General features: G+C 50.4%; 2 protein-coding genes across 7 annotated transcripts in view; one reads left to right on the plus strand and one right to left on the minus strand.

The window, feature by feature from the left end:
* Window positions 1–9,263, plus strand: RABEP2 (rabaptin, RAB GTPase binding effector protein 2). 5 transcript variants are annotated; one of them, XM_072598367.1, is made up of 14 exons: window positions 1–127; window positions 993–1,199; window positions 3,547–3,704; window positions 5,125–5,244; window positions 5,365–5,712; window positions 5,944–6,060; window positions 6,180–6,278; window positions 6,591–6,752; window positions 7,119–7,296; window positions 7,436–7,447; window positions 7,552–7,607; window positions 7,710–7,781; window positions 8,016–8,132; window positions 8,569–9,263. In XM_072598367.1, exons 1-14 carry the CDS (start codon window positions 58–60, stop codon window positions 8,668–8,670), a joined length of 1,818 nt encoding a protein of 605 aa, XP_072454468.1. In that variant the 5' UTR covers window positions 1–57; the 3' UTR covers window positions 8,671–9,263. The 5 variants fall into 5 exon arrangements, with proteins under 5 accessions (XP_072454468.1, XP_072454476.1, XP_072454482.1 ...); XM_072598375.1 differs by having other exon boundaries at window positions 7,713–7,781; XM_072598389.1 differs by lacking the exon at window positions 1–127 and adding an exon at window positions 587–635.
* ATP2A1 (ATPase sarcoplasmic/endoplasmic reticulum Ca2+ transporting 1) overlaps window positions 9,221–16,804 on the minus strand; it is a 21,458-nt gene continuing 13,874 nt past the window's right edge. The window contains exons 9-23 of one of the 2 annotated variants that reach the window (XM_072598303.1): window positions 16,336–16,502; window positions 15,556–15,644; window positions 15,096–15,198; window positions 14,632–14,763; window positions 13,631–13,756; window positions 13,256–13,474; window positions 12,576–12,911; window positions 12,075–12,295; window positions 11,708–11,910; window positions 11,413–11,498; window positions 11,149–11,282; window positions 10,885–11,002; window positions 10,509–10,626; window positions 10,122–10,167; window positions 9,221–9,575 (exon numbers count right to left, since the gene is read on the minus strand). In XM_072598303.1, coding sequence (XP_072454404.1) covers window positions 10,163–10,167; window positions 10,509–10,626; window positions 10,885–11,002; window positions 11,149–11,282; window positions 11,413–11,498; window positions 11,708–11,910; window positions 12,075–12,295; window positions 12,576–12,911; window positions 13,256–13,474; window positions 13,631–13,756; window positions 14,632–14,763; window positions 15,096–15,198; window positions 15,556–15,644; window positions 16,336–16,502 — 2,057 coding nt within the window. In that variant the 3' untranslated portion in view covers window positions 9,221–9,575; window positions 10,122–10,162. The remainder of the gene's footprint in view (window positions 9,576–10,121; window positions 10,168–10,508; window positions 10,627–10,884; window positions 11,003–11,148; window positions 11,283–11,412; window positions 11,499–11,707; window positions 11,911–12,074; window positions 12,296–12,575; window positions 12,912–13,255; window positions 13,475–13,630; window positions 13,757–14,631; window positions 14,764–15,095; window positions 15,199–15,555; window positions 15,645–16,335; window positions 16,503–16,804) is intronic. The other variant, XM_072598298.1, reaches the window with a different exon arrangement.

A 16,804-nucleotide genomic window follows, 5' to 3' on the forward strand; every position in this document is an offset into this window, starting at 1 on the left:
CGGAAGCAGCGGCGGGAGGCAGCCTGGGAGTGCGAAACCAGGGTTTGAGCTCTGGCAATGGCGGCGGCGGCAGCGGCAAATGCAACTGCAACTGCGGGGGAGGACGGGCAGCGGCAGCCACCGGCTGGTACGGGAGCGAGCGAGCGCCTGCGTCCTGGGAGCCGAGAGGCTGGCGACTAAGGGGAGAGGGCGGGAAGAGAGACCCGGGAGAGGGGATAGATTGGGAAGGGAAAAGGGGGCGGGGTTTCCCCGAGGTGGGGGGTGAGAGAAGGGAGGGGCCTAGAGGTTCGGAAAGGAGCGGGGCGGGGAGTCGAGAAAGGGCACGTGGGTGAAGGTCAGCCAAGGAGGTGGGGCGAAAGGGGGAGAGGGCGGGGCTTATCCGGGGGGGGGGAGTGAGGTGGAGCTTGTGCTTAGGGGCGGAGCTTTGGGGAAAGTGGGACTCGATAAGGGATGGGGCTTTGGAAAAAGAAATATAGGGGGAGTGGGGGTTGTGAGGGGAAGGGTGGAGCTTGTGGAAAGTGGGTGGGGCTTTGGAAGGGGCGGAGTTTGTGAGTGGGTGGGACTTGTGAGGAGTGGGTGGAGCTTTGAGTGAGGAGCTGAGCTTTTTCAGGGAAAGCAGAGGTTCCTGAAGAAGGGTGGGGCTGGAAAAGGAGCATTGATTGGGAGAGGGTGGGGCTGGTGGGGAGTGGGTGGGGCTTAGGTGAGAGGTGGGGCTCCTGGAGAAGGGGGAGCTTTGGAAAAAGAGCATTCTAGGGAAAGAGGGGGGCTTCTGGTAAAGTTGGGGCTTTGGGAAAAGCATAGATGGGGGAAGCTTTGGGTAGGGGGAGGGACTTATGGAGAAGGGGTGGGGCTTGTAGAGTTGATACAGGGAAGGAGGAGCCGTGGGAGGGAGGGGTCAAGCTCTGAGAGAGACGTTGTCAGCATGGGGTTTAACATGGGTGGGAGGCTTTGGCATTGGGACTGGGGGAGTCTCAGTGAAGTGACCTCTGCAGAACCCACCCCAACCATGAAGGGCGAGAGTTTGGAGGCAGAGACGGGAGAGCTGGGAAGGCTGAAAGCCCAGCTCGGGGCAGCCCTGGCCGAGATGGAGAACATGAAGGCGGTGGCGGAGGTGAGCGAGAGCACCAAGGCGGAGGCAGTGGCCGAGGTCCAGAGGCAATGCCGAGAGGAGGTGGCCTCCCTGCAGACCATCCTCAAAGGTGAGACCTGACCCCCGCTTTCGAGCACAGCCCTCCAGACCTCCACTTGAATATTCCCAGCATCCCCCAGACCCTCTGTCTAATTCAGACCTCATTTTTCCTCTTCTCTGACCCTCTTCTCTCCCCAGTATTTTTAAATTTATTTGTTTTTAGTTTTTAACATTCACTTCCATAAGTTTTAGATTTTCTCCCCCTTCCCAAGACAGCATACAATCTGATATAAGCTCTACGTATACATTCCTATTAAACATATTTTCACATTAGTCATGTTGTATAGAAGAATTACAAAGAATATCTCTCCCCAGTTTTACATAATTCCTTCCTTAACACATGTCCTAAGTAGATGGTTTCTCTTGGGATATGGATATAAAAGCAAGTGCCTTCATGGTGGCTTTATAGAAGAGCAGTTGCTGATATTTATTTAACCAAATGTATATGACTGAATAACTTTATAAATCTTATCTCCTTAGATTCTCACAGAAGCCCTTGGAGGTATTGCCTGTTACTTGCCTGAAACATATCAATCTTTATCAGGACTTTTATCACTTTACCAACCAAAATGCAACCATTTTGTACCTTGGAGCCTTACTTAGGGTTGCCTGAACCTCGGAAAAATTATAGATCACACAGCTTATGGTCACAGAGGTAGGATGTATCGAGAGCTGATTCCCAAGCCAGATCTTCTCCAAGTCCAGGTCACGTAGTCTTTGCCCTCTCTCTTATGTAAAGTTGTCTAAGGCCTCCAGATTGCGTTGACCTCCAGAGCTCAGATGAGCCTGAAAGAACAAGGGAGAAGTCCTACCTTGTTTCAGATCAGATCTGGGCCTGGCAGCTAGAGGCCTGATGGCCATGTTCACACCACTAGGAAAAGCCTTTGGTAAACCTTCCAGGCTTGTAAAAATGGAGACTCTGCCCAAATCAAAGCCTTCAACTTCCTTTTTACACGACAACCCCTGTTCTGCAATTGCCAGAACCTCTGTTCTTCTCATGTCTTCAGCCCTTGCTGCTGGTCTGTTCCTCAGAGGGGATGTAAGAGAGCTGGACTTGGAGTCAGGAAAAACCCGGGTTTAAATCCTTCTCCTGGCATACATCTCACCTCAATCTCAGTTTCTTCATTTGTAAAATGTAGCTAATAATACTTGTATTAAAAAACCTTGCAGAATTGTTGTAAGAATGAAATAAGATATGTGTAAGTAACAATTATTTCTGCTTTGACCAGAAATCCTGAGGGTCTTCCCCTCCCAGATCTATTTTTTTTTTAAGAGACCATTCTTTGCCTCATTTCTTATTAACCCTTAATCACTGAATGGGCACTGCCTCAGTCAAACTGAGACCTGTGAAAGACCTTATCTTGAAAAGGTCAAGGTCCCTCACTGCATCCTGGACCATCTCCAGTCATCCTGAGCCATATCTAGTCACTGAACTCAGATGGCTCTGGAAGAGAAAGGGAGGCTAGTGACTCTGCACAGCCCTCCCTTACTTTAATTCAATTTACTTGCATGTCATGGCATCACCTTCCGGATGTCATGGTCCTCTTCGAGAACAAAGGAAAAACAGCAGTGGCAACATGCAAAGTGCCTTGCAAGTTCAAAAGCTGTGTGTGTGTGTATGTGTATGTATGTGTGTGTATATATATATATGTATATATATACACATACATATATACACATGTATGTATGTATGTATACACATATACTCACACATATATATCAGCTATGATTATTATTGTTATCATTTAAAGATTTCTACCTCCATTTTGGCAGTGTCATTTCCATCACTAGATCCTCGATTCAGCTCTAATCCAACCCCCTACGCAACCTTAGGCTAGTAGGTACCTTGTTTTGTGCCTTTTTTCCCTTCAGGATTCCTTCCCTTTTAACCCCTGAAAATGCCTTTTCACCCTTATCCCAAGGCTCCCTTTCTAGCACTTCCTCCTTTCACCCCTGGTATTACTATATCCAAAGTTACTCTTTTCTCATCCTACCCTCTATTGCTTTACTCTCTCCCTCCAAGTCCTGTTTTTCCCAATGCACTCTCTTTTCCTTGGGACCTCCCTAACCCTACCTACCCCCAGCCCTATTCAGCCATTAGGTGAAGAGAAACATTCCCCCTCAGTGGTTTTGAGCTTGGCTGGCCCTGTTCCACCACCCCCTTTCATGGGATCCCAACACGTAGAGCTAGAAGGAGCCTCAAGGACCATCTCTCTAACCTATCATTTTAAAGGTGGAGGACTGAAGAAAAGTGGCTTGCCCCAGGTCACACTGGTAGTAAGGAGAGATGAAATCTGGCCCCAGATTTCCTGGATTCTTTCCCCCATTCTACACTGATCTTCCTTCCTTTCTTTAAGACTCTATTAGTAGCTATGAGGCTCGAATCTCTTCTTTGGAGCAAGAGAGGAAGCAGCAGCTTCAAGACCAGGAGGCGAGAGAGAGGGAGCTGAGCCGGCTGAAGCAGCTTCTTTCTCGTTCTCACCCTCTGGACTCCTTGGAGAAGCAAATGGAAAAGGTTGGAACTGGAGACTCCAGGAAGCCTTTGGGTATCTGGAGGTTAGATAGAAGAGCCCAGTTTGTAGAGCCCTGGGGGAGAGAGAGGGAAGTGGGAAGGGGAATCAGTGCCTAAGGGCGACTGAGTCCAGTAGAGCTTCACTGAGCCTGCTCAGACCCCCATCCGGATGAGGTAAAGGAGAAGGCACAGGGATGAAGCTTTGAGAAGATTCGATCCCTGCACTCACAGGGCCTCCGGTCTAGCAGAGGATAGAGCCAGACCATCATAGGTGATGTTCAGGAGCAGTGCTGCCAGACTCAAATAGAAATGGGAACTTTAATCTGTATGTGAGGATTCCTGCAGCCACAGCACATTGACTTAGTTTTTGGTTTTAATATTGTATTTGTTTGTTGTTGTTTTACTTATTTTGTTAACTCTTTCCCAGTCGCACTTTAATGTGAGGCCAGCATGTTTGTTACCTGTGCAGGCCAGAGTAAGCAACACAGGTGCTATGAGAAGCCCAAGGCGAACATCATTACTAGCCAGTGTGTTCAGGAAGGTTTGCTGGAGGGAGTGGCATTGGAGTTGGGCTCTAATGAGTTTGTAGGAATTCAGGATAATAATAAAGAGGAACTAGTAACTGTTTCTCTTGGCCAGCAACCCTGAGGGTCTTCCCCTCCCAGTCTGATTTTTTTTTTTGACTCACTTTTAAAGAGGCCTATTCACTGAATGAGCATTACCTCACTCACAGTCAGTACCTGAGAAGATCTTAGCCTCAAAGGGTATCCTGGCATCCTGGACCATCTCCAGTCGTCCTGATAAATATTAGGCCACTGGACACAGATGGCTCTGGAAGAGAAAGTGAGGCTGATGACCTTGCACAGCCCTCCCTCACTCAAATCCAAGTCAACTGCAAGTCATGTCATCATTCCCTGATGTCAGGGTCCACTTTGAGAATGAAAAACAAACATAACAAGGAATTCAAGAAGAGATTGGATATGGTAATGAGAGTTACCAGGTTCAGGGGTACACAGTGGGCAGATGGTAGTGGAAAGAGTACTGGATTTTGAGGTTGGATCTGGATTCAAATCTAGTTTCAGATACCCAATAGCTTTGTGACCATATCAATCTTTCAGAGCCTTAATTCCCCCACCTGTAAAATGGGGATAACATTTTAACTTCCTTTTCACGAGATCATCGTAAGGAAGATACTTTGCAAGCCTTAAAGAGCTCTCTAAATATGATTTTTCACAAAGGGAAGTAAGACAGATGAGGAAGGGGACAGATTGTGGGTCTTGGTGTTTGAACTTTACTTGGTAAGCACTGGGAGCCTCTGGAGATTTCGAAGCAGGTGGTAATCAGGGGCAGGTAGGGGAGGAGGGAGTTGGGTGGTGTCCAGTCACTCATGGTGATGAGCTCTCCCATTCTCCTGTGTCCCTAGGCTCATGAGGATTCAGAGAAACTTCGGGAGATTGTGCTACCCATGGAGCAGGAGATTGCAGAACTGAAGGGGAAACTCCTAAGGGCAGAGGAACTGATCCAGGAAATCCAGGGAGGCCAGGTGAAAGAATGAAGGAGGGTAGATGAAGGAGTGTAGGGGACTCATTGGAAGGCGGGCAGAGAGTTCAGTATAGGAAGCCTCACACCCAAACTTGTCTTCTTCCCTTTCCCATCTCCTTAGGCTCATCCCCATCCCCAGCACTCCTTACATGGCTCCACTGAACTGCTCCCTCTGCCCCGGAACCCATCACCCCCCCTGGAGCCACCAGAAGATCTGAATGTGGATGGGGGGGCTGCTGCCGAGGTCTTTGCCCGGAACTGTGATGACAGCGCCTCTATCTCTTCCTTCTCATTGGGAGGTGCTGGCAACAGTGCCTCGCTGCCCAGAGGACGACGGGGCATGAGCCCTGAGCAGGAGGAGACTGCATCCCTCGTCTCTACGGGGACCCTGGTTCCCGAAGGCATCTACCTCCCTCCCCCAGGCTACCAGCTTGTGTCAGACCACCAGTGGGAGCAGCTGCAGCTTGAGGTGAGGCAAAGTGGATGATCACAGGATCATGGAGACATGGGGGCAATGTGGGGTAGTGGAAGGGGTCCTTTCTGGGAACCTGGAGACCCGCAACCATCCAATCACTAGGCAAATGACTTCCCTTCTCAGGGCAAATGATTAAGTGATCTCTAAGACTTTTTCCATCTACAATGTTATAAGATTTTTAAGTGCCTTCTGAGCGTGCAGGCTTCCCTTCATCTTCTGTGTCAGGGACGGCAGCAGCAAGAATCTTTGCAACAGCTTCAGAAACAGCTCGAGAATGCAGGTCGGGAGCGGGATGAGCTCCAGGAGGCCCTGAAGCGGAGCAGTGAAGATTGCGCCAAGCAGGTAGGGAGCGAGCTGTGGCCACAGGCTCCTGGTGGGGTTACTGCTTCTCTCCATCCTTGCTGGCTGGGCCTCTTGCCCTGAGCACGGTTGCCTCTTTGATATCATCTCTCCTTGACCAGGTTCAGGTGCTGCTGGCTCAGGTGCAGAACTCAGAGCAGCTTCTACAGACCTTGCAGGGGACCGTGAGCCAGGCTCAAGAGAGGGCTCAGCAACAAATGGTGAGGGGGCCTTGAGGTGGAGGCATGTGCTATAGGCCTGCAGGGTGGCCAGGTGGCTTGGCCCCAGGAGGTAGCATGGAGTAGGTATCAGAAGCATCTTAATGTGGGGTGAGGTAGGAGAGAAGCCAGTGGTGGGACATTGGGTGGGACAGGACTTCAGAAACTGAAACTAGCCAGTATTAGGGAATATTCCTGAGAAAAGTTCCTAAGTATCGGGATGGGTTCGGACCTCAAGCTGCTGCCCTGACTGTAGAAGTGGGAGTAACTGAGCCCTGTCACCCCCTTTTAATAACATCTCTCATCTGGCTCCAGGCAGAACTGGCTGCTTCTCACAAGCGTGTCTGCTATGAAATAAAGCAACTAAATGAGGAGAAGCAAGGACTTCGGTGCCGGCAACCCTTGTCTTTAGGCCCCCAAGCTCAGGAGCAAGAACAGGGAGCTGAGGAAGAGCTGCCACTGCCCGTGTCTGTCCTGGTATGGAAGGAGGCTTGGGAAGCTAGGGGAGTCACTGTTCTCTGTTTGGGTTCCCAGGGTCCTGGGGAGGACTTGTTCAGTGACCTTTTGCCTTGGAGAATCTGACCCAACTAAGAAACTCATGTGGAGACATTCAGGAGAGGACCTTTGTGATCTTGAGCAGATCAGTTATTCCCCCTCTCTGGATCTGTTTCCTCATTGATAAATGAGGAGAATGGACTGGTTAATCTCTCGAGTTCCTTCCACACTCCTGTTTTCTGAGGTGTCCACTTAACCAGCTATTTTAGTACATGTGAGCAGCCAGTGACACGTCGTGACCTTTAACACCGTCCCTCAGCACCAATCATTGGCATCTTTCTTTTCCAGGAGCTCCAGCAGTTGGTACGGAGCACCAGGCAAGAAGCCCGAGAATGTCAGCGTGCCCAGGAGCACGAAGCTGAGCGACTACGGATCGAAATTGTGACCCTGAGGGAGGCACTGGAAGAGGAGACGGCCTCCAGGGCTGGGCTAGAGAGGGAGTTGAGGGTTCAGCGGGAGGAAACAGGTGAGGGGGTGGCCAACACAGATTAATGAGTCCCAGGGGAGGTGCTACATTTTGTCAGGGGGGAGGGGGGAGAGATGCCAAGGCTTGACACCATTTTCTTCTCCTTTTCTTCCATCCCATTGTTGCCATGACAACACAGAGGTTTTGGAGGGTGAGTACAAGAAGATGGAGGCCGGGTTAGAAGGGGGAATGGAAGGAGGGAGGAGGAGGGGATGGGGGAGGGAATGGATCTGATTTGACCCCCTGACCTCCCAGCCTCCCTGTGTAGCCTAAGGACAGAGATGGAGCGGATCCAGCGGGAGCAGAGCAAGGTGAGGGCTTTGGACAGACAGGAATGTGGGAGGGAAAGGCTTCTGGGGGGAGTTAAAGACTTGCCCTTTCTGCCCCTCACCCGTTTCTCCCCCTACCCCCAGCAGTCAGAGCAGCAGCTGCAGGCATCCCAGAGGCAGCCAGCTCCCATAGCACTCAGCTGGACTGAGGAGAAGGTCTGGGCAGCTGGGCAGGTTATGTTCATGTGGAGAGGGGGACCTTGTCCTGGCTTTTGTACCTGCTCTCACTGCTCTCTCTACCTGCTGTGGCTGCAGTGTGGGAACAGGGAGGTGGGAATGCTGGGCCTCATTCTCTCCTCTTCCTCCCCTCTCCTGGTGGTGCTACAGGGTGGAGGGTAGATGACCTGACATCCAGTGCTCCATATTTCCTTTTGCTTCCACCCCCGCTAGGCTCAGCTCTCAAACCTTCTCTCAGAACAAAGGGCCAAGGTGTTACGGCTTCAGGCTGAGCTGGAGACCAGCGAACAAGTACAGAGGGACTTTGTTCGGCTGTCCCAGGCCTTGCAGGTATAAGTGGGCTCCCTGGCTGAGTGTGTCGCTTTGGGGAGGAGTGGCCTGACCTTGATGTCTACACTGAGCAGTGACTCCATGCAGGAGGCTTCCCTGCCCCCCCAAGCTGTTGCTAAGAGAGGGATGAGAGAGTTAAAGAAAAGCAGCTCAGGTCTCCATCTGTCGTTACAGAATACTGGATGTCCGAGCTGGAGCGGCCCTTTGAGATCTTGTCCACTTCCCTCCTCCTGAGATGGCTCAAACAGGAAGGGGTTAACCCAAATTCACATAATACTGCCATTTCATGACTGCTCGCCCTCTGTCTCCAGACTTCCCTTGATGGTTACTATAACCTGGCTTGTCCCTAAGGACTAGGGAAGAGTCATCCCTATCATTTGGAGGTAGAAGGGAGAGTGAAACACTTCTCTATCTCACACACAACCCTCCCCCACAGGTACGCCTGGAGAGGATCCGCCAGGCAGAGACGCTGGACCAAGTTCGAAACATTGTGGACGAGACCCCCCTCAGAGATGTTAAGGACATAAAGGACACCTGAACACAGCAGGAGGCCAGGCATCAAAACTTGCCATCACTCCTCCCTCTCACACACATCTCTGGGGAAAGAACCTGCCTTCTTAGACTCCAGCAAAGTCAAGAATTTCTGGGGCTTGGGGATAATGAAACATAGCCTTCTACCCCCTGTGCCAGCAGTGGAGGGGCTTCGTCCCAGCTAGTTCCACCACCCCATCTCTTAGCCAATAACTGGGTTTTTCTGCTCTCAGGGATGACAACCGAGAAAGGGTCGTGACCGCTCCTCCCCCAGCCAAAGGCACAGGAGCATGTTCTTGAAGCTCTCTCTACTTGGGCCCCTGACCTACACTGCCCTTCAGCCACAACTGACACTAATTCAGCTTCTGAACCCCTTGGTCCCATGGATGGCTCCCCCTGCCCCCTTTGTTCCCTCTGCAGTGCCCAGAGGGTAACACTGAACCCTCAACACACATGTAGGATGCATAGCTGCTTCCACATGTGCATTACACTAACGTGCTCTCACAGGGGTCATCTGTGACTTAATTGCTTCTGTTCTCATACACAGAGGTCTAGGCCAGAGTTTACTCTCCTTTAATGTCAATAAATTAGCAGCTCAGAGGGTCGCCTTGTCCCTACAGCCCCTGCAGCAGGGCCAGTGGGTGGGTGAAGAGGGAGGGAACCAGAGGTGGGAAGAGGGATAGAGGGAGATAGGGTTGAAGTTGTGTTTTATAAACAGAAAAATGAAAGGGCGATTGGGAAAGAGGGAACAGAGGGGAGAGTGGGGGAGGGATGGCTTTGAGGAAAGGATCTGGGGAGGCAGTGCCACATCACCCACTGAAGATGTATTTCTCTACCAGGGTGAGGAGAAGGTGGCTGTGAAGGGTATTGGGGACCAGGGGGCTGGTTACTTCCTTCTTTCATCTTCTGGATCTAGAAAGAGAATGGAAAAGGATGAATGAAGGGATAGGGATAAAGAGGGGGAGAAAAGACTACCCACTACCCTACTGTTATTTCTACCCACCTCCACAACCCCAGGGAGAGGTCTCTTGGAGGGACAGTACTCACGTCCAGTTGTGACCCCTTCTTGAAAAGGGACTCATTCTCTGGATCCTCTTTCAGATCCCACACTCTTGCCCTCTCCATACTCACCTCTCCCTGTCTCCATCTTTACCACCCTTCCCGGTCATCCCCCATGCATTCCCATGAGCAGCTCTTAGCCCTGCCCCGCTGAGCGCAGTGTAAGATCACAGAACTCCCAAGGTTGGGAGAAGAGGAAAACCTCCAAGTAAGACCAAGGAAGTCTTGAACTTCCACAAAGTGGGTCAGCAACCCCATTCTCTTGGACAGCAGCATATTAGGCTCCAGCATGGCGCAGCAGGCGCAGGGGATTGAAAGGATCAAGGAAGGTAGGAAAGGGCAGGCAGGGGACAGCAGCTTGGAGGAGGGGGTGAAGGAAAGGGAAGAGGAGGGTGATACCTGTGACACGGATTCAAAGAGATGAAGGAGGGAAAAACAGGTTACCCTACAGCCAGAGAGGACAGAGAGAAACGAGTTATGGATAGAAGAGGGTAGAGGCTGGGACAGACACACCAACAGTTCAGGGGAAGAGAACATGGAGACAGTGTGACATGGTGCCAGATGTGAACTGAATCAAGTATAGGAGGGAACAAAAGGAATGAGAGATCTGATTGGTTCCTTTGCAGACACAGGTCTGCTCAGAGCTTAGGAGGTACACTTCCACCTGGAAAGGAAGATTTGGGGAGGGGGGAAGTGGAGAAGGAACATAGAGCTGCGCGGAGGGGCTGCCCCTGCAGCCCTGGGCACTTAGAATCAAAAGGTGCTTGGGAAGGGGAGACAACTTACCCTCCAGGTAGTTCCGGGCAACAAACTTAAGGATTTCATCCAGACCAATGACAGGCAGTGAGATCTTGAGGACCATCAGCCATTGGGTTACATCCAATGCCTTTAGTTTGAAAATCATCTGTGGATGGGCCCAAGGTGAGTGATGATAGCCTGTGATACTATCCCTGGTCTGGCCACTAAGATCCCAGGAGGAAGGACAGAACATTCTTGCATAGGACCCAGGGCTAAGACCAAAATCTCGATCTAGTTCCCATGTTCTCTTCACACACACCCCTGCCCCAGACAGCCCTATTATCCTTATCTGAACCCCAGCCCAAGTCCTTAAATCCAAGAGGAAGTAGATTACTTGTGACATCAGGGCACAGGACTTTCTCACCGGTAGGGGGTCGACGTAAAGGATAAGGAAATGGAGAGACATGGAAAGGCAAATGGACCCAACGAGCCAGATGTTCACCCAGGGAGGCATCCGAACTAGAGACTGGTTCTCTGAGAGGCTGAAATAGGAAGACAGCAGCAAGGGCAGTGGTGGGGAAAAGGACGGAGAAGGCAGAGGAACAGTTCAGAAAAATGGATGAGGAGGAAAGTGTGCTGCGAAAAGGGGAGCATGGGGAAAGGGACTTCAAAGGAGCATCCTCCTCACCTGTTGAGAGCATTGCACATCTCAATGGTGACCAGCACAGACAAGGCCATGGTCATGGGTTCAGGAGCTTCAAAGACTTCACAGTCCACACCCTCAAAGTCTGCATTGTGCTCTGAGCACTTCATGAAGTGTGTCTGCGGAGTGAAGTCAGGAAGGATCAGAGTTTGGCACCGGACGTCAGACCCCTCTTTCTGGCTCACATGTCACCTCCCTCAGCCCTCTCCTGGGGAGCCAGCCCATCCAACAGCTAGCCATTCCCCTCACCAGCTGGCTGTAGTTGACATGAGGTCCATCTTCTGCATACAAGAACCACCAAGCAGCTGCCCCTACTGTGGCTGCACCCACATAACCTAGAGGGAAAGGAGGAGACGGAGAAGGCAGGTTACAGAAAGAGACGGGAAAATGAATCAAGAGGCAGAAACAGGAGCTAGAAACATTGGGAATCGGTGTCCCTGGAAGTAGAGTTAAGCCTTATGGGACAGAGAAATTCTTGGATTGGGACTTGGTGGTAAGAGGGAGAAGATAGTCATAGGATGGCCATAGGAGAAGGGATCCTCACCCCCAATAGCCATGTAGCGGAAGAAGAGCCAGCCACTAATAAGAGGCTCCTTGGGACTTCTTGGGGGACGGTCCATGATGTCCAGATCGGGAGGATTGAAGCCCAGAGCTGTGGCTGGAAGTCCATCAGTCACCAGATTTACCCATAATAGTTGTACAGGGATCAGGGCCTCAGGCAATCCCAAGGCTGCTGTCAGGAAGATACTGCAGGAGAAGGGAAGGGGGGGGTGGAAGTCCGTCACTGATTACCAGTTCTCTTCTTTTGAGGAGAGGACTTCTTCCCTCTCCTTCCCCCATTACTGCATTTCAAGATGTGCCATTTCCCCAGCTCCTGACTCTCCCCTTTCCCCCTCACCAAAGTAGCTCACCAGACGACCTCCCCAACGTTGGAGGAAATGAGGTATCGGATAAACTGCTTCATGTTGTTGTAAATGGCCCTGCCTTCCTCTACGGCAGCCACGATGGTGGAGAAGTTGTCATCTGCAAGCACCATCTCTGATGCGGTCTTGGCTACAGCAGTACCAGAGCCCATGGCAATACCAATTTCAGCCTTCTTTAGTGCTGGGGCATCGTTCACCCCATCCCCTGTCTGTAAGGTGAGGAGATGATTGTGTATTCGGAGGAACCCAGAACTAACCAGCTTCAGACAGCCCACAAGCCACCCTTATCCAACTGTTTTATACATTGCACTTCATTGTCCTCATGGTATCCTCCCTGTTCCCCATGCCAGCCCCTCTCTCTCATTCCCATGGCTCTTCTCTACACCCCCATCACTGGAGTCTCATCAAAGGATCTGAGAGCCCTCTACTGTACTCCCCAGGTCCCTGTGCCCTCTCCCTACCTGCTCGCTCAACTCCCCAAGTTCTCACCATTGCAGTGATCTCATCGAAGGACTGAAGGTACTCAACAATCTTAGACTTGTGGGAAGGTTCCACCCGGGCAAAGCAGCAGGCACGGCGACAGGCCTCCCGCTGCTCTCCCAGGGGCAGATCATCAAATTCCCTGCCTGTGTAGGCTCGACCTGTCACCTCCTCATCCTCCCCAAAGATACCGATGCGCCGGCAGATGGCGATAGCTGTTCCCTTGTTGTCACCTGTGATCATGATGACTCGGATTCCCGCATCACGGCACAACTGGATAGAGCCCGTGACCTCCTTGCGGGGTGGATCCAACATCCCCACTACCCCAACAAATGTCAGATCCGTCTGAGGAGACAGAACAAAGGAGATGAGCTCAAACAGAAATGTAGGGGGAAAGGAGATGGGAAGTGATTCAGTACAGCCATGGGGAAGACAGTATCCCATCCTAATCATTCCATCTGAGGAATAGGTGGAAAACTAGCACACCTTCCAGGTACCACAGATTCACCAGGGGGACGGGGTGATGAAGGGGGATGAAGATGGGAAAACGGGGATAGGAGGTGTGACGTAAGGACAGAAAAGTGAAACAAATGTCACCTCCAATTCTGTGGTTTTTAACAGTGACTCAGAGGGTGGGTCAAATCAGGAGAAAGGTGAAACAGGGTAGGGGTGGGGCCACTCTAACTCACCTCATATTCCATGAACTTGGCAGAATCATCTAGTGACATCTCTTCTCGCCTAGGTGGAGCATCCCGGGTGGCCAGGGCCAAGCATCGTAGGGTATCCCGGCCTGTGCCCCACTCCTTGATCACAGACAAGATTTTGTCCTTCACTGACGTTGTAAGTGGCACTCTTGTTGTGCCAACCCGCACATAATTACAACGGTCAATGACTCCCTCAGGAGCACCCTAAAAGAAAAGAAATGAAGCTTAGAAACCCCTGCTCTTCAAGAACATGAAAGCACATAAAGGTCAGTGATAGCTCTGCCTAAATTTGGCAAAAAGAGGGGGAGGGATTTTCTTCAGGCCCAGGCAGCAGTTGATGGTACCACCCTGGTTTCTAACCTTGACAAACATCTTGTTTCCCACAGCAGCTCGAGAAGACTTGGCTGGGGAACAATAGACAGACATGGACTTCCTGTCACGGGAAAACTCCAAGGTGAATTCCTTCTTCATCAGCTGGCGGATCACCTGGAAAAGTGGAGGGAGAAAGGTTGGGTTTGAGTTCAGATGGAGATAAGACATAAATTGATTGGGGTGGAGTAGGGAAGAAGAAGGTGAGACAGCATCATGAAATCAGATCTATTACACTATAGCCAAAAGAGGGCTGGACAGCAAGAAGCCCACAGCCCAGTAGTATTAGTGTAGAGTTAAGTTTGGCCCTTGGTATGGGGATTTTTTTTCAGTATAGAGAATTTCCTCTCCCAGTCCTAGAGATTTGTCTGAAGCACCCAGAGAAGCTAAGTGACTTTTGAGAGGAACACTACTAAGTTTCAGAGGTGGGATTTGAAGCCAAGGCTTTCTGATTCCAAGCCCTGCACTCTAACCACTGGGCAGTGATGCCTCTGCAGACAGGATAAAGAGGGAAAAACATCCCTCACTGCATCAGCATCATGTCTCATTTAGAGCACACATAAACAGGCTACAGCAGGCCCAGAGAAGGGCCATAAAAGTACCTTACCAAGTTAAGAAGATGACCTAGGAGTAAAAGCGAAAGGAAATGAGATTATTCAGCCTGGAAGTAGGAAGTGATTTGAGAAACAAATATTATAAATAATAGAGACCAACTCTGTCTGTCTCCATGAGGAAATGGTTTTTAAAATGTACTATAAGGAACAGAAAGGAATTAGAAACAATCATTGTTCATGTTTCTGTGCCCTCTAAGGTTTACAAAATGCTCTCCTCACGGTGACCCTGTCAGGGCAGACACATATTATTATTCTCAGTTTAAAGAGTGGCTGCACATTAACTGCACACCAGAGCTAGAATTCAAACTCCGCTGTGCCTCAAGTCTCCTGTCCTTTCTGATAGCCCACCCCCAGAGTTGAGGGGAGCCTCAGACTCACAGAGTTGCAGGCATTGGCCCTCTCCACCTTGGAGAGACTTCTCACATCTGTGTTGAAAACATTCATCTTCTCCACCAGGGTGGTGAGCGCTGTCTCAGTAGCCTCCCCGACCTTCTCATAAACACCTTTGGCCTGATGTGAGTAGAAGTAATGGTAGAAATGGTTAAAGGTTAGAATGTTTTCCATTCTCCAGATACCTATCTCCTACACACACAGACACACACAGACACACACAGACACACACACACACACGAGAACAAATATAATTCCTACTAATAATGCTGAGAGAGAGAGAGAGAGGAGGCAGAAACATACCATTTCCTCCCATCCCACCCCCCAAACTAGGAAAGAGTTCAGCTTTTCCCACTTTTTCCTAGGATTTCCCCTTGTTTTGGTTGGGTGGCAATTACTGAATTACTGAGTGGGAGTTTGGCTTGAGAACAAAAGGTATTCATGCTCCTCACCTCATTGAAGTCCAAGGAGGAGTCATTGCAGAGGGCACAGATAGTGGCCAGCTCTACCAGCCCATCGTACTGACCTGACCGGACTGGCTTATCGTTCTTCAAGCTGTGGGGGTTTGGGGAGGAGCATGAATGGGGAAGACAGAGGGAAAGGGAAAGGCAGAGAAGGACAAGGAAAGGGTGGATTGGAAAAGCAGTGAACAGGTGGTCAGAAAGGGATAGTAAAGAAAAGTGGTGGGTAACCCATGGAACATGGGATGGCACAGGCAGGAGACAATAAGTCTGGAGGGGAAGGGAAGGAGAAGACAAAAATAGCAGAGGAAGGTAAAAGAAACAGTGATTGAATGTAGGGCCCAGAGAGAGAGAGAGAGATGCTAGTCAAAAGGGTTATATGGAGGAAAGACAAGGCTGAAGAAGAAAGGAACTGGGGTGAGGTGTGGGAAGGGAAATCTTGGCCACTTACACTTCACCCTCAGGGGCATAAGTGGAACCAGTGATGGAAAATTCATTCAGAGAACAAAGATCCCCATCTATCTTATCAATGACAAACATCTGCAGGGAGGAGAAGGGAAGAGAGAAAAGTAAGAAAGAGTCTCAGATCTGATTAGGCAGTCAAGGCTGGACACAGAAAGATGGGTGATCACTATCTAGACAGGCATCTAATTCTTGGCGTTTTCCTTCTCTCTAAGCTCACTCCTACAATCAGACATACCACAAAGAAGTTACTTGTCAGTATGAAGGGGAGGGTAATTTTTCTAACTTCTTCCTTCCCCCATATTTCCCAGACTAATGGCGAGATGAGCAGGCATTGAGTATGCATCTGCTTTTAGCTCGCCTTAATCCTCCCCCACCAAATTTCCCTCAAGCTTTCCTTACACTCTATAATCAGGGCAAGGATGGAGTCTTATTTATAACAGTGAGTATTCTAAAGATAACATTGGTCTAGCTGAGTCAAGGAGTGGCCTGTCTGGGAGGCAGTGAGAGCAGCTGGGTTGAAAGGGCCTTCTCCTTCTATGGAGTGAACACAGAGAAAGGGTAAGCTAGGTGGACTCTGCACACCCACTATCAGTGACACCTTCAGTTAATGCTTTGAGCTTTTTCAAGACCAAAATAAGCGGTTACAAGTAATAAGGGGTGAATTGGGAGGAGTGCTAGTCTTACACCTTACCCCACCCCAACCATTGGGTCATCCGCTAGGAGACCAGAGTTAACTCTATTCCCAAAATCCACTGGGTCCACTGACCTTGCAGACAGACATCTGGTTGGTAGTGAGGGTGCCTGTCTTGTCAGAACAGATGACTGAGGTGCAGCCCAGAGTTTCCACAGAGGGCAGGCTCCGCACAATCGCATTCTTTTTTGCCATCCGGCGGGTGCCCAGGGCCAGACAGGTGGTGATGACAGCTGGCAGACCTGGAGATCAGATGAAGGGGTAAGGAGTGAGGGGAGTCCATGGAAAGAACAAGTCATGAGAGATAATAGGAAAAGAGAAGGCCTGCTGTGATGCCACCCCAGGTACATCATGATACCCTGGGAAGGAGTTGTGCTAAGACTAGACCAGACAAAGCTGGCACATTAGGGAACAGATGATGTTCTTCCACGTAGAGCCAGGTGAGGGCGCAGAGGGACCAGCTAAGGGACAGAAATCAGCAGGCAGGACAGGCACCAGGCAGACTGATGGGAAAGCAAAGGGGGCAGAAAGGAGGCTTCTCACA

Source organism: Notamacropus eugenii, chromosome 1, assembly GCF_028372415.1.
Source record: "Notamacropus eugenii isolate mMacEug1 chromosome 1, mMacEug1.pri_v2, whole genome shotgun sequence".
NCBI classification, from domain to species: domain Eukaryota; kingdom Metazoa; phylum Chordata; class Mammalia; order Diprotodontia; family Macropodidae; genus Notamacropus; species Notamacropus eugenii.

Bases quoted from the DNA above. Each gene is read 5' to 3' on its own strand.
- RABEP2 (XM_072598367.1), top strand. From the start codon at position 58: ATGGCGGCGGCGGCAGCGGCAAATGCAACTGCAACTGCGGGGGAGGAC. The intron at 6,279-6,590 runs GTGAGGGGGCCT...ATCTGGCTCCAG, and splicing joins AGAGGGCTCAGCAACAAATG to GCAGAACTGGCTGCTTCTCA. The intron at 7,608-7,709 runs GTGAGGGCTTTG...CCCTACCCCCAG, and splicing joins TCCAGCGGGAGCAGAGCAAG to CAGTCAGAGCAGCAGCTGCA.